General features: G+C 36.7%; 1 protein-coding gene across 1 annotated transcript in view; it reads left to right on the forward strand.

The window, feature by feature from the left end:
- Window positions 1-15,983, forward strand: part of DNAH11 (dynein axonemal heavy chain 11) — a 415,753-nt gene that overhangs the window by 101,050 nt on the left and 298,720 nt on the right. The window contains 9 exon segments of the mRNA XM_037836873.1: window positions 25-194; window positions 423-645; window positions 4,041-4,157; window positions 4,253-4,339; window positions 9,759-9,917; window positions 10,863-10,946; window positions 12,357-12,515; window positions 14,771-14,893; window positions 15,646-15,768. Coding sequence (XP_037692801.1) covers window positions 25-194; window positions 423-645; window positions 4,041-4,157; window positions 4,253-4,339; window positions 9,759-9,917; window positions 10,863-10,946; window positions 12,357-12,515; window positions 14,771-14,893; window positions 15,646-15,768 — 1,245 coding nt within the window.

The raw sequence follows: 15,983 nt of genomic DNA on the forward strand, positions 1-15,983 counted from the left end.
TGGGATTTTCTTTTCTAATTGTAGATTGACATATATGAGGCTTTGTACATTCAGATGAGCAAGTTTGATGACTTCAAAGTGTTTGATGGTTGGTTCAAGGTGGACATGAAGCCTTTCAAAGTGAGTTTGCTGAACATTATAAAGAAATGGAGCTGGGTGTTTCAGGAGCATCTTTTGAGATTTGTCATCAACAGGTAGCCTTTTGTACTTTGGTATTTGGAATTATAACTTCTAACACCTTATTGTTTTCTGAAATTGAGATATTTTAAGACTTAAACCTGCCAATTTATAATAGCGATAATAAATAATAATTAAGTACATAATGAAAATAATTTTCAATCAGAAGTCTTATGCTACTAAAATTTAATGACTTGAATTTGTGTCTGTGTGTCTATATATATATACATGTTTATCTTTAACAGTCTGAATGAGCTACAAGAGTTTATAAAGGAGACAAATGCAGGACTTCAGAAAGAAATAAGTGAAGGAGATCATGATGGCTTAGTTGATATCATGGGGCATCTTCTGGCTGTGAGAAGCCGACAGAGAGCTACAGATGAACTCTTTGAACCACTAAAAGAAACCATCGCACTTTTGGAAAGCTACAGCCAGAAGATGCCTGAGCAAGTCTATATTCAGCTGGAGGTAAGTGCAGAGGTGAAATGGTAATAATAATTACCTTTAGCCAAACACTTTACATGCATCCTTTTATTAACTTCCTCATAACAACCTATAGAGTAGACGTTAATGTTTTCACTCTACAGGTTAGGAATCTGAAGTTTAAAGAAATTTAATAACTTTCTCAAGGTCACAAGTAGTACAGCTGCTCAGCACTATAATCTAGGCGTGTTTCCTGCAAAAATACTCATCCTTAACTGCTATGCTCCACTGCCTTCTTATTAGAAGGCATTCAGATAATAGAGGGCCTTTAGGTTGTTTTTTTGGGTGCCACTTTTACCATTGCTTTCACTCCTGAATATATCAAAGCTCTTTTTCATTCCAAACTGCCTGCCAGTTGGGAGGTATCCTAGCTTTGGAAACATATCATGGGCATGTTACTAGAGAAAGCCCGACTTGGATGGAGAAATCACAGTGTTTCCTGGATGGGATTGCATGCCAGAATCCTATTTCCATGCTCTGGAGAGACTTGGTGGCTGCTATGTGGTGAATGATCAAGTCTTTTCAAATGTAACTGAAAACCCTGAACCAAGACCTCACAGTCAAGGGTCTGTTCCTATCCCCCTACTGAAGTTCTGTAGATTGTTTATATGTTTATACACCATCCACCAGCTTCCAGGCTGTGCTTACTCTAACCTTCCAAATGTCATCAGTGGACACATTAACCAGAAAACATTTATTGGATTCTAGTTCAGTGATGAGAGTTAGATTTGTTTTTAAGTACTGAACAAGCCCATCTTATCCAACTTGCCTTGGCAAGTTACTTAACCTCTTAGAGCCTGCTTCCTCTTTGGGAAAATATCCTTCAAGACCCCTCATTTTATTTTGTGAGAATTAAATGCAGCAATGTATTTACAAGTGTTCTCTTGACTATGAAGAATATGAGTCATTTCTTTTTATGAATTGGTAAATTCTTTTTAAGTGTAAAGCTGTTCTTAGAGCTGAAAATCCTGTTGAAAGTGGAGTGAGTTGACAAGATGTGGACAGAAAGATACATAGCAAGACCCAGAGATGAAGTTGTTACAGTAGGACTCACTATCGATATTTCTTGTCTTTAGAAAGATTCGGGTATTCTTTGAGTTGGGGGATCCTAACATACATCATAGAAAGAAACAAATCTTAACAAAAATAATAATGGGGATCTTAGCCATGGCCTCCAAAACTTACATTCTCAAAGTCTGACATTACCTCAGATTATGGTAGTATTGAAAATATTTGACCGACTTTTAGCTACGTGTATGTTGCCATGTCAGTAATTCAGGCAGGTTGGGGGAAAAGATAAGATTCACAGGTAGTGCAAGTTGCATGTGGAAGGTGACAGTGCCTCAGTTTAATTTCAATTAAAGCAACTTGAGATAATGACTCTTTGTCTCCTTCACTCTTATTAACATTTGTAACATTTTCCAAATACTTGTCTGTGCTTGGTTCTATGACAGAAAACACTTAGATGTGGCTGTGCCTACTAAGTTTAAGTATTATTTCCTCAAAGCCATGGGAATTTACCAACAGCAAAATGGTCTCTTGGTGCAGTTTCTCTTTGATCTGTTGCTTCCTTTCCACTCCTGTTTTATCCATTTTTAATTCAGTTCTTGTTGCCTTGTAGCTCATCTCAATCCTCACACCTCATCAACCATATATTCTGTAGATAAACTTTCTAATCTGCAGGTTTTAGCAAGTCTCTTTCCACTCAGAACCCTTCAGACTGCCCTATCCTCCTACATACTGTCCGGTTTCCATAAAATCACATGTCCTACCCCTTTCTGCATTGATAGCTTTACCTTACAGGAAGGATCTCAAGGGATCTCACTCTAATCTCTGCCTCTTGAAATCCAGTCATTGCTTTGAGCCTTGGATTCAATGTTACCTCCTCCTTGAGTGGATCTTACCTGTTAGAGAGTTTGGAGATAACTTGATCTTTTGGTTTTCAGTGAAAACTTGTTTTTTCCCCCTCAAGTGCAAACTTACTTGGAATCCCCAAATATAAAGCAGGCAGCAGCAGACCTGCTGTGGTTGAAAAGGGTTAAGAGCTATGAGCCCACAGTGTGGCTTCTCCCTGGCTTCCCCCCGTGGCTCCTGCAGGAACTCCACGGCATAGTTAGGTTCCACGGGATGGAGTTGGAAACCCCAAGTGAGACTCTGCACAGATGAGGACGCGGAGGCTTAAGGAGATGTAGGGTGAAAACATAAAATGGAAGGACTAGTGGCTTTACAGCATAGTTCTCTTGGTTCCTGGCCTGGTTTGGGATTTCTGATATGACACCATGTTGCCTCCCAGATGTTTTGGATTCTATAGCACAGGACCTCCTTATGGAAGTTAACACATTCTGCCATGTAGAATCTCTGCCAGATTTAAAACAATTTAAGTCAAAGAATATGTTTTACCATGTAGCACCCCCTCCACCATAGACACAATTTGTGCTTAGCACACTGCACTCTTCATGATTGGCTGTTTCTGAGTCATTCAGCCAATATTTGTCAAGGGTTACAAAATAGTCTTTAGGAACTTTGATTTTTGTACTTCAGCTACACGGATCACATCCATCACCATGGGTGGGTTTGTATGACAAAGCAATTGCAGTGTCCCAGGAGATGACCCCTAGAAACAATGCTTTGTTAGTCTGGATACAAGGAATGCTTTTCAACAGTAATTATGCACAACTGCTCTTCAATGAAAATAACTCTGTCCTATTTGCATTGTAGGCAGGGAGAGCAGGGTTTAGTTGCGACCTGAACTACTTACTGATTCTTTTATCCTATATCAAGTAGGAATGAACCTTCACTTCCCTTCTCACTTACCTTCTCACTTCAAAAATCCTATTCATTTAGAATAAACCTAACCTAATCCAACCGCGCAAACTCGCCGTCCAGAAAGAGTACACACAGAGATTTGGGAGCTAAGGGAAAAGCAGATGAGATTGATTCACACTTTCATCCTTGCCCCACCAAATTCAAAGCATCTTTTTTTCTTGGCTAAATTACTTAACACGACTCCGTTCTATTTCTAGTTGTTAGAGATCAGCAAAGTGGTTTCCAGAGTGTTTTAATTTTATTCCCTCAATGGCAAACCAATTTGGAAATTTGTGATGTATATTTTGAAAAGATTTTCTTCTATTCTGAGATGAGAACAGCTCTGGTATTTCTGAAAGATAGGAATCCAAAGGTATTTGTGGGTCAACTTGCACATCTGTCCTGGCTGTAAGCCTTTTGATCACTTTAATCTTTTTTTGGATAAACTCCTTAACTTACATGAGAATGAGAAGATGCCATGAGTCAGTGTAAGGAAATTATAATTTTTAATCCTATGGAGTTGATTTGTTTTAGGAGTTGTAGTAATTTACTACTTTGTACCTTTGTTTCTGCAGGAATTACCTGAAAGATGGGAAACTACCAAAAAGATTGCTGCAACTGTCAGACATGAAGTTTCACCTCTCCATAATGCAGAAGTTGCTCTTCTAAGGAAAAAATGTGTTTTGTTTGATGTAAGCTAGTTACCAAGTTTTTTTAAAGAAACTTTTTACAATGATAATTGAAACTGTTTATTGAAATTCACTTTCTTTTGTTCCACCCTGATCAGGAAAAGCAGGCAGAATTCAGAGAGACATTCAAACACGATGCTCCTTTTGGCTTTAATGCAGAAAATTCATACACAGTGCTTGATAAGGTAATGTAGACCTGAAATAGCTTGTGTGTTATAACGGCTATTTGTAAAAATAAGTTTAGACACTGTGATACTGCTATATTTTACCTTCATTTTGCTGTTAGAGAAATTGAGAATTAACTATTCCTAATGATAAAAATTTCCCCAAGTAAATTATATTGTAGATTAAATCATATCTTCCAAAAACCACCACCACCATCGAAGTATTCATAGTAATGAAAATAGCAACAACTTTTACTAATTTTTTAGCACTTTCTCTGTGTCAAGAAATCTGTTATTCATATTACTTATTTCTTTGAATTCTTGCCATGACCCTTCAGTGTAACTATATCATTCTCCCTGTTTCAGATAAAGAAACGAGCTTGTATAGTTAATTACCTTGTTGGAGATTACACAGTAAGTGAAGAACTAGGATTCAATTAGGAGCCAAATGTCTAAATTAAAAAAAATCAAGAACTTTAACCATTGTACTGCGTCCCACGTGATAGTAAGCTAGTAACTTTTAACATTGGTAGGAAAACTCCATACTTACCCTTAACCCTGGACACAAATATTATTGAATCTACCCTGGTCTATAATGAACTACTTTATCATCATTGACTTTAAGAACGAATATAGTGGGCAAATAATCCAAAATGTTGAACAAGTAAAATATAATTCATGGGGCGCAAAATGATATTTTAAACTTTTATTAGAAAAGTAGTAGTATCTTTGTTTCTTTTGGAATTCTTAACCTAGCCAAAATGAGAAAAATCATCTTGTGAAGATTGGATGCAGGAGCTGGAAATCGTATTTCTTTGTCTAGGCTTCCTTGAACTTCTTCCTGCCTTTACTTTATGCTAGAAATAATCTTTATTCCTTAGCTTGCTGTAACACATGCAAGCTGACACACTCTTACCTCTCTAAATTTTGATTTGAATTTGTATTTGTTGTTTTAACCCATTCAAAAAACACCTGTTTGTAGCATAAGGTCTTCTCTTTCACTTGGCTGAAGAAAAATGGTTAGTTTAACTCCTTAATATGTTCACTGAAAGGGAGTAGATTAGAATATGCTAATAGAGTTTTCTTTTAAAAAAGATTATATCTGAAATTACAGGTGGTCTGAACAGATTGTGTGTGGGGAGACATTTTTATTTGACTAAACAATGTACTGAAAGTAAACATTTACTACAGTTACTTATTGAATTTTCCCATTTTCACATTATACTACAACAACCTAGTTGCACATTTAAATGTCAAAGATGCTCATCCTTGTACCTACGGAATGTGTTGTGGGGTCTTTTGAATACAGTAGGGATGGGTTAACTTTTTCTTGAGCTCATTTTCTTGGTGTTTGTTCAGCAGGGATATCTAATGTTTGTCTGGTTAGGCTCATCCAGAAGCACGTGTGTGATTGTTCTGGGCTGGTCCGACAGGCTGTAGTGCTCAAGGCACCTCACTTAAAGACAGACACTACTGACCTTCCAGGAACAAGGGGAAAATGTGGTGAATCTCTCCTTTTATACCGAGATTCCCTGGAAGTTATATTATGTGCTGTTGTTTCTTCAAGGTATTTTGAAAAACTCTCTTTTGTAAAATAGAAGCTGAATACATGTAAAGCTGAATGAATGTACAATGTATTTCTGAGTTCCCAAGAAAATGAAAAGAAAATCTCTTAAGGTTAAGTAAAACAAAACAAAACAAAACCAAAAAAAAAAAAAAAAAGAGAGAATAGCTGCAACCAGGAAGGAAAGCAGAGGCAAACACAGATGCTTATGTTGCTCTAGGGGCAAATGAAAATGCAGAATTCTAGTACTTTATGATTAACTCTTCTGTCAAGAAATGAGATGTACTTAAGGGCTTGTACCCTCAGTGATGGAGCGGGCTGGGAAAAATCTACAGTCTACACAGGGAGATTACCTGTCAACTCTTGCTGAGGCTCAGAGTAGGGGAGCCTAAAGGGGAAAAAGATCTTCTGGGAATTGGTAAACATACGCCTGTTCCTGCAGGGCTCTATAGTTCAATTTTGTACTACCTCTATGGTTAGGGAATCTCCAGGCCAGTAAATTAAATGGTTATAGGTGCCTCTTCTTAGAACTTGGTGGAGGCAAATCCAAATCTTCTCCAGAAGAAAGTGTTCTCAGTCCAGTCTTCTTAGGATTCCAACAGATCAAATTCAGACAAATATGAGTGTGTGATAAAAAGTCAGTGAATAAGAGTCATCAGGAGGAATAAACACAGTTATACACCTATATAAAACCTCAGATATTAGGTGACATTTATTTAAGGAAATAAAAGTAATATTGAAAGTTCTTAGTTTTGAGACCATCAGAAGTGGTCAGCTGAATTTGAAAAAGGGCTTGATACTTATAGAAATTAAAAAATATAATTGCTAATAAGAAAAAGCATGGCAGATAAATTTAAGAGCCAAATTTGAAGAGAGAATTAGTGAACTGCGAAGGACATTGGAATATATTACTTAGAATATATTACTTAGAATGTAACACATAGATACAGAGAGATGGAAAACATGAAAGAGATTAAGAGACATGGAAGAAGTAGTTAGAATGACATCTAATTCTCTTCAACTCAAACTTCCTGGAAGAATGAATAAACAGGACATTAGTCAAAGACCTAAGAAGTGAGACTTTTCTAGGACTGGTCAAAGCATGAATCAGCAGATTCTGGAAGTTCGCTGAAGCCAAACAGGATAAATACGAAGAAATCAACACCTAGACACATCATACTGAGCTGCAGAATACCACAGAAGAAAGTAAAATCTTGAAAGCAACTAGATAGAACAGACAGCTCACTCATTAGAAATGGTTAGATTACCAGCTGACTTCCATCACCAATAATGTAAGCCAGAAGGTAGTAGATGATATCTTCAAAATTCTACCAAGTAAAATTATATTTCAATAACAAGAGTGAGATAAAGACACTTCAGATAAACAAAAACTGAATAAGTTTATTACCAAAAAATCATCATTAAAATATAGTACATTCTAAAGATGTAGTTTAAGAATAGGGAGATGGACAAAGCCAAATTTGGTTCTCAGAAAAGAGTAATTATATTGACAAATCTCTGATGAATAATCAAGGGGAAAAAAAAGCAAGAAACAAAATTAACAGTCTTAGAAATACAATAGGGACTGATAGTACAGATAGAACAGAAACTCAAAAGATAATAAAGCACAATTAACAAGAAATTTGAAAACTTAAATAAAATGAATAATTAAAAAATATATGTACTTCGCCTAAGCTGTCTCAAGAAATAATAAACCTTAATGGTCCCATAATCATTAAAAAATTAACTGGTAAAGATAAGAATGAACGAACAAACAAATGAACGAATGAAAGAAAGACCCAGCAGTTTAAAAAAATCATCCAACACAGAGATTACAAGGGCCTGATGGTTTCACTGGTGAATTCCAAGAAGCTTTCAAATAACAGATCTCATTCATAGTGTTCCATAAGTCAGAAGAACGACACTCAAAAGTTATTCTATTAAGCTTGCCTAACATTGATAAAAGTACAATATGAGACAGGAAAAATTACAGGATGATCTTTCTCATATACATAGAGGTGTAAACACACTAGACGAAACAAATTATACTAATTTGTGAACAAGTTGGGTTTATTTCATGAAAACAAGTTTGACTTAACATTAAAAATTCAGTTAATATTCTACATCAAGTCAACAAATAAAAAGAGAATATATATGATCATTTCAAGAGATGCACAAAAACCATTTGATATACAACATTCATAATCGTTCGATATCATTCAACATGCATTCACTGTAAAAACTCTTAGCATACTAGGAATAGAAGACTACATTTTTAACGCATTAAAAGTTAACAAACTCTACAGAAAGCAATATACATCTGGGGGTGTGAAAATTCATAGTATCACTATGGCTAATGGTGAAATATTGGAAAACCTAAACCATCAGAAGTAGAATAAATAAATTGTATATTCATACAGCAGTGGAAATGAACTTCACATATGTCATTATGAATATCTGGGTGCACCTCAAAAATAAATAATAATTGAAATACTATTCATATACATTTCAAAAATAAATTCTAACAATCTAGCATTTAGCAGTTTATACATATGTAGTGAAAATATAACAGTGAATAAAATTTTAAATTTGGTGTTTAAATTTGTATTTGGAAGGAAAGAAGTAAAATTGAGAGGGGCATTAAGAGTTATTGGTAGAGCTGTATTTCCTAAACTCAGAAGTGGTTGCCCATCTATGCACACACATGCATGCGTGTGCAGACACACACTTTTTTATGTGTATGAAATTTTTCATAATAAAACATTTATAAAACAAAGTCAAGTAATTGCATTTCTTATTTATAAATATATAACTTGTAAAAATCAAAGCAGGGTGGTAATATTCTTGTTTATAAAATAGGCAATGGAGAGTTGAAAGTTGATGGGACACAAAAAGATTAAATGTGGATATTTACAATTAAGAAAATCAAAAGTACTAAAATAGTGTGGTTGGTAGCAGATATTGGGAAGGGGATGGGAGAAAACATAAAGTGGAAAAAATAAAGGTAAATCCTTCTTTTGCGAAGTAGGTCATCCGTATCTAATGTCTAAACTTGATAAATTAAGAAAGAGCAATGTGGGCAAAGAACTGCGAGTTCAGGGCGTAGCACCCAGAAAAGCTGGAGAGTGACGCTCGAGAAAGTTCTCATGGGTTACAAACTCTTCTACACTCCTTGAGTTGTTACCATGTCAGTGTACTACTTTGTTAATAAAAACTGAATTAAGAGTTGACTAATCAAAAAAAGAAAGAAGTCAGCTGTAAAACTTTACATTCTGTAAAAATGTAAACTTTTCCACAGGATGGGATGGTTAGATGAACCTTGGTAAAAGTTAATACTGGGAAATTTCTCAAACTATGCTTTGCTTTTAGACCCAGTGTGTTATTTCTCTCAAATCTCTTGAGTATATTATAGTAGTATTGATAATCTCTAGAGTATTTTTAAAAATCTGAATGTTTTATTTTTTTTCCTTTTGATCGGTGCTTATCAAAAAAGTTATTCTTAGGTGGACTATAGATAGGACAGATTGATAGATTGATCCTCATCTTTGTCTCCCTAGCAAAGTCCCTAGCTGTACAATGAAGATCAAGAAAATTTGTAGTCATAGAAATCTGAAATATGTGCAGCTGGAGGGTAATGATAACATTTTTGCATATATTAATAGTCTAATCTCTCTTTGAGATGCTGTGAGTTTGCTAGTCTAAAGCCTTCTACATTTTGCCAATAGTTATACTGAAGATTTCTTTTTATTTTCTTTATAAAATTAGCTGTAAGTGCGAAATATCAGAACTACATGGCTGGTTAGCTTTCATAGGTATTTTCCTTCTCTGACAATTCATTCACCATTAAGGGTGTTTGTACGTATGTTTACTCCTTAGGCAAACCAAGAGCTTGAGGCATTAGAAGAAGAAATGTTGCAGATGCAAGAATCCACTCGTCTTTTTGAAGTGGCTCTTCCAGAGTACAAACCAATGAAACAGTGTCGCAAAGAAATAAAGCTGCTCAAAGGACTCTGGGATGTCATTAGTTATGTTAGAGTAAGAGGGGAGCTTTATGAATGCATGCTTTGTTTTTCTTTTTGTAGTTCTTTTGTGTGAATATACAATTTCTCATGTGTGGGTCATTTTACTTGGATTTTATGATGTCTTAAAATATGTGAACATTAAATATTTTCCCTCAGGATTTGAATCCATGGATCTGTTTTAGTAGAAGATTCTTGGCTAATATCAGTTTTTGTTTTTAGTTCAAAGTAAGATTTTGTATAATGAATCAACTGCCTTAAATCCTTTTGGAAGATTATACAGAACATAAATAAAAATTAATATATAGATATGTATTATACACATATGATCACCTGCGCATTCAAACAAAGAGATACACAAATGCTTATATTGTGTGTGGTGCATATATAAATGGGCCCTTACTAAAAATGAAGTTATTTTATATGTAGTTAATTAACTTGAAAACTTAAGTGTAATAATAAGTTCTAGGAAAAAGGCATATTGCCACAAGTATTATTTAATTATTTTTGAGGTTGCTTGAAAGCTATATAGAAACATGTTAACATGTAGACTATGGTCAAGAAATAGTTAATGAGAACTTTGATTACAGGGGATGAAGGTCATCTGTGAAGGCTTATTATATGTTACATAAAACATTATAAAAATCTATTATTTAATGGTAGTATACTTATCAATTTATCCAAAGTAAGCAGTATTAAATGATAATGGTGATGTGGGTATGGAGTTTATCATTGCTACTAGAAATTAATACATCATAATATTTTAGCTTTAAGTTTGACATGTTCTGACAACGATTTTGTTTTGGTAATAGGGAAGCTTTGACAAGTGCAGTTAATAGTTAAATAATTGACTTCCCACTGGAAGATAGAGTCACTGTGTATCATCAGTTTATATATTTTGCTGTGGAGACTTGCTTTCACCAAATGTTGTTGACACTTTTATCTGCTTGTGTGGTTTCAGAGAAACATTGATAATTGGACTAAAACCCAGTGGAGACAGATTAATGTGGAACAGATGGATGTAGAACTCCGAAGGTTTGCCAAGGCAAGTTCCATAACTGTCTGTTACAACAATTTATCTTTCTCGGCACCACCTCCTTCCATCTTCCCAAACCTCATATCTAGTGCATTGGGTGCGTGTCCTTATTTACTTCATACAGAATGATATGAGTATTTTTTTTTTTCACTCTCAGCCAGTTGCACTTCTAATCAAGCCTGTCTTTCTGTGAATGAGTTGATAAAAGCACATTAGGGCTAATGAATTTGTGAGTAGCAGCTATAATCATGAACTTCCTTTAGCTGCCTTTAGCAACCATAAGCATTTTGTATCAGGAAACATGCTTTTGGTTCTGAAATTTGGGGCAACTAATATGAGTATGACATGTCTGGAAATACATGGAATATTATCTTTGTGTTATTAGTTATTCCAGTATTCCCAGGGGGCTCAATATATACAGAACTAAGCTTTTTCAATTTAGTGCTTTGATATCTAGTCCCTGTAGACATACGGACCTTGAAGAGACTTGATTTTTTTGGGACAGAGCCAAAATGTATAGCAGTGAAAGGCAGTTAAAGAGTGGCAAGACCTTTTGTTTTTGTCCCAACCCCACATATCCTTGCCCATGACCCATTCCTTAGTCCTGTGCTCAGCTCTGATCAACTGTCCCCAGTTCTTCTCCCCTTATTGCTCTGGTCCCAGACATCCTAACTAAAAGGCCCTTTTTCTTTTGGACATTATGGGGTCACTGTTTACTTCATTTCTGTGCTCGTTTCCTGCTTATCTCCTGTACCCTTCAGTTATCTCACTTCACAGTGACAACTTAATCCCCACTTTCAGCTGAAGCTCTTTCATTTTTTAAGCAGCAGTTGGCATTGGCCTTTATTTTATGCTAAGATCCAGCTATTTTATTGCAGGTTTTTTTTTATATTTATAATTGCTAATGTTGTTCTATGGGACAAGAGGCCAACTAAGTCAAGGGCCCTATTCAGGAGTCTTCAAACCATGAGATCTTTGAATTCCAAGGAGCTAAACCCTCAAAGGGTTTAGGTGTTTGAGCCAGGTCATTGGAGGAGGGCCTTAGTAATTCAGATAACAATCTCTGTTTTCCTTTTACTTATGTTTCTACGGGAAACACTCTTCATTGCACATGTCCTGTGAACTTGATTACTTCTCTACCTTTGATGTCCCATGGGTTTCCTTGTGGGGCATCCAATTAGATCCTGTGAATAAGCGACCAGTGTATCCAACTGGCTTATGTGGTGGACTTGTGTTACCTGCACGAGTGTATTCCTTGCCATTCCTCTGGCTGTAGTCCTTAGCTAGGGGCTTAAATACTTTGAATCTCTACTCCAGGAATGGGGAAATGTATGTTTATTCTTAAAAGGAGGCAAAATATAAAATGTATTATTGTATCTGGGAAACTTTGATTTTTTTTTTTCCCCCACTTTTCTTCAGGAAATCTGGTCACTAGACAAGGAAGTCCGTGTGTGGGATGCTTACACAGGCCTGGAAGGTGCAGTGAAGGACATGACAACCTCCCTGAGAGCGGTGAAGGAGCTGCAGAGCCCTGCCCTCAGGGACAGACACTGGCACCAGCTGATGCAGGCCATTGGGGTCAGTGTCCCTGGTCTCATTAATTGAATAGCTTTGTGACTCTGAAGTGTTACGCCTTATTTAACATCATCTGGGATGAAGTGAGATTTGTGAAAAGGTTTATTTGGCCAAATGCGAGATGTCAGCTCTTTGAGATAAGAACAGTGGATGGTGCATCTGAATATCCCTGGTTCTAGGCCCTTTTTATCTCTTACTGGCCGTGTGACCTCAAGCAAGCCACTTAACCTCTCTACTTTGACTTGGTTTTTATTGACTCAATAAAATGAGAGGGAGGCAGTCTGCTTCTGTGTATCAGAGGGATCTTGTAAGGATCGAGTGAGATGATGTACAAACATTTTACAGAGCCCCAAATGACTGCAAAGAATTTTATTTATCATGGAGAGGATGAGACTTACAGAAATGAACTAGGGGGAAGAGGAAATCCTGAAATTGTGATCCCTCCTCCAATTCATATAATAATGGTATCTCTTTTGATGGCCTTATATTTTATTGCAAACTAGCAAATTATTTCTCATGTGTCCATGCCACTTGAGGTTATATTTCTTGGCTTTCTACATCTATTTAAAAGCAAATATACTAACCTTACACTTTATTTTTCAGAGAATTTGACCTTTATGAGTCTAAATATGTGAAAGAAATTTTAAACTGACAGAAATATGAGAGTGAATCACTTCTTTTTCTGTTGTGAAGAGAGAGACTTATGACTTGAAGAAAATGTTTGCACAGAGAGGAATAGAGGGGAAGGGGCAGTCTAGAGAACAGGGGACAGTCTTGACCTTATGGGTCCTACCCTAATGCTTAATAACTCAGATCTGGGGCAAGTGCCCTGTTCTCCCTACCTTGGTTGTCCCTTCTATGAAATAAAAATAATGCTTCCCATTAAGAAATGGTGAACAAGTTGGAGCTTGTTTGTATGTGTGAGTGTGTGTGTGTGTGTGAGAGAGGGAGACATAGCATACAGTAAGTGCTCAGGTTGTTATTAATATTTTTTCTATTGGGTCTTCTGAAAATCTTTATTGAGTCTCCTGGTTTGTAGTAGACTGTGTGCCCCTCTCCCCATGTTTCCTCCAAAGAATCTCCTCCTTATCAGGGTCTTGGCTTGCTTATGTGAGACCTCTCCGCATTTTAGAAAAAGGCACCTTCTCTGGCAGATGATTTGGAACAAGGCACCTTCAGGCAGGCTGATGCAGCCCTGGGCCCAGGAGGCAGGAGAACCGAACTGTATTCAGCCTCTACTTGTCACCTGGGTCAGGTGTCCATGTCCAATGCACAAGCTGTACAACTAATCAGGGTGGCCCTATTACGCATCCCTTCCCATGTTTTCTCTAAGACAGGCCTGGTTCCCTGGCTCCCATCAGCTCTGAAGTATGGTCAGAAGTGATTCAGAGACAGGTGACCAACTTATCTGGTTAGCCCAGGGTTTTCCTGGTTTGAGCACTGAATATCCCATATCCCAGGAAACCCCTCAGTCCTGGGCAAATCCTCTGTATTTGGTTACTGTATGCAGAGAGGTGGCTGGTAATGAGGAATATGGCAGGTGGGGAGAGCTTCAGGGGGCTTTGCTTTTAAGAAGCAGGGATTGGATATTCTTAGCAGGAACACAAAAGAAAATGGCTTTACTGCAACAACGTGGCTGGGTCAGCTCTTCATTTGCGAGAGACCAGGGTGGGTTTGGGTATGTAGGAAGAGCTGAGAGCTTCTTAGCAAATATTGAGAGAAAGAAGTCAATGAGATGATGAGGAGATAAATGTGAGTTAATTTTTTTTTTACCTGGTAAATATGAATAGTGACATTTGGGATAAAAAAGAACTAAGAGTGAATTAGTGATAAAACTAGGTTAAATCGAGGAAACTACTGGGAATTGTGTTCAATGTATAGGGTACTTTCGGAAGAAAAGACAAATGAGTTACAGACTGAATCCTGGAATTTCAACCAAATCACAAACTAACACTGTTTCTCTTTAAAAATTGGTTTTGTGGACTAAGAAGGTAAAAAATGAGCTGACAAGCATATGAAAGGATATGAAACAAAAGAAAGTAGGGTTTAAATCTTGCCCCTATCTTCTTGTAGGTGATGCCTCAGTAGTTATGAGTTAAATTGGAATATATTTGGTCATCCATACCTTTCAGAACTAAAGTATATTTAGCAGCTTACTTGAGTATATTTTACCTATAATTCATTCCTCTGGCCATTGTGTAAAAGTAACTATTAATATACATGGAACTAAAATTCTACCCTTTTTCCTCCTGGATCAGGTGGAGTTTTCGATAAATGAAGCCACAACTTTGGCAGATTTGTTAGCATTGCAGTTGCACAAAGTGGAAGATGACGTCCAAAGCATTGTGGACAAAGCAGTGAAAGAACTAGGAACTGAAAAGGTAGTGCTCAGGCTATTTCTTTTGGTACTGGGCTGATACTATGCACTGGCATCTAAGCGGACTCAGGAAAGTCCTTCTGAGGTCACTGGAGTGCAGAGATGTGGGTCCTGGTTTGTTCTGTGCTGCTAGTTGGGTGTGACTTGGGCAGGAAACTTCATCCTTCTAAGCTGCTGGAAATGTGTGAAACTGGGTCTGTCCAGTTGATGATACAGAAAACACGTATATATCCTTTACTTTGTAACAAGCATTGCTCTAAATGCTATATTTATTAATGTAAACTCATTTAATTCTTTTAGGCAGGTTGTATTGTTATCCTTCTTGTACACAAGGAGGAAACTCAGGTACAAAGAGGCAATAAACTAACTCAGTTCAACAAGGGGACTGAGATTCACATCCAGGCACTCTGAGCAATAACTGCCCCATGCTGCCGAATTTGTAAATAACGTGTCAAAACTTTAGATAACCTTTTAAATTCCTTCCTTTTGCAGCACTCTGTTTCTGTGGAGAATGTAAAACTCAGGTCCAATAGATGTTTGACATTGGTGTGATGCTTGTTTTGGGGTGTGATGGGTGGGAGTCACTTCTCTAAACCTTATTACTCTGAATTATTTGGAGGAAAAGATGAGGCCTATAATAATTGATATTCTGCTGTTTTGGAAGTAGTAAAAAAATTAATTCTAGATAATTCCCTGGATATTGATCCTTAATTAAACTTTCGTACATGTAATTTAATTTATACTGTTTATTACTAGGTTATTACTGAAATCAGCCATACGTGGGTGACCATGGAGTTTTCTTATGAAGTTCACTACCGGACGGGCATTCCATTACTAAAGTTTGATGAGCAACTTTTTGAAACTCTAGAGCATAACCAAGTAAGATAGATATTTTTATTATAGAATTTTTCTTTTAAATTACACTTTAGATTTTTTTTTTTACAAGTTCCCATACTCAACATTGATTTATTCATTCATTGAGCGTCTACCTTGTACAGGCTCCAGGCATAGCACCATTTGGGTTCCAAGGTTATGAACTCGTGCTCTCAAGGAACTTGTTCTCACGTAGGGAGACAAACAGAAGGGCTCCAAGC

Source organism: Choloepus didactylus, chromosome 5 (assembly GCF_015220235.1).
Source record: "Choloepus didactylus isolate mChoDid1 chromosome 5, mChoDid1.pri, whole genome shotgun sequence".
NCBI classification, from domain to species: Eukaryota; Metazoa; Chordata; class Mammalia; order Pilosa; family Megalonychidae; genus Choloepus; species Choloepus didactylus.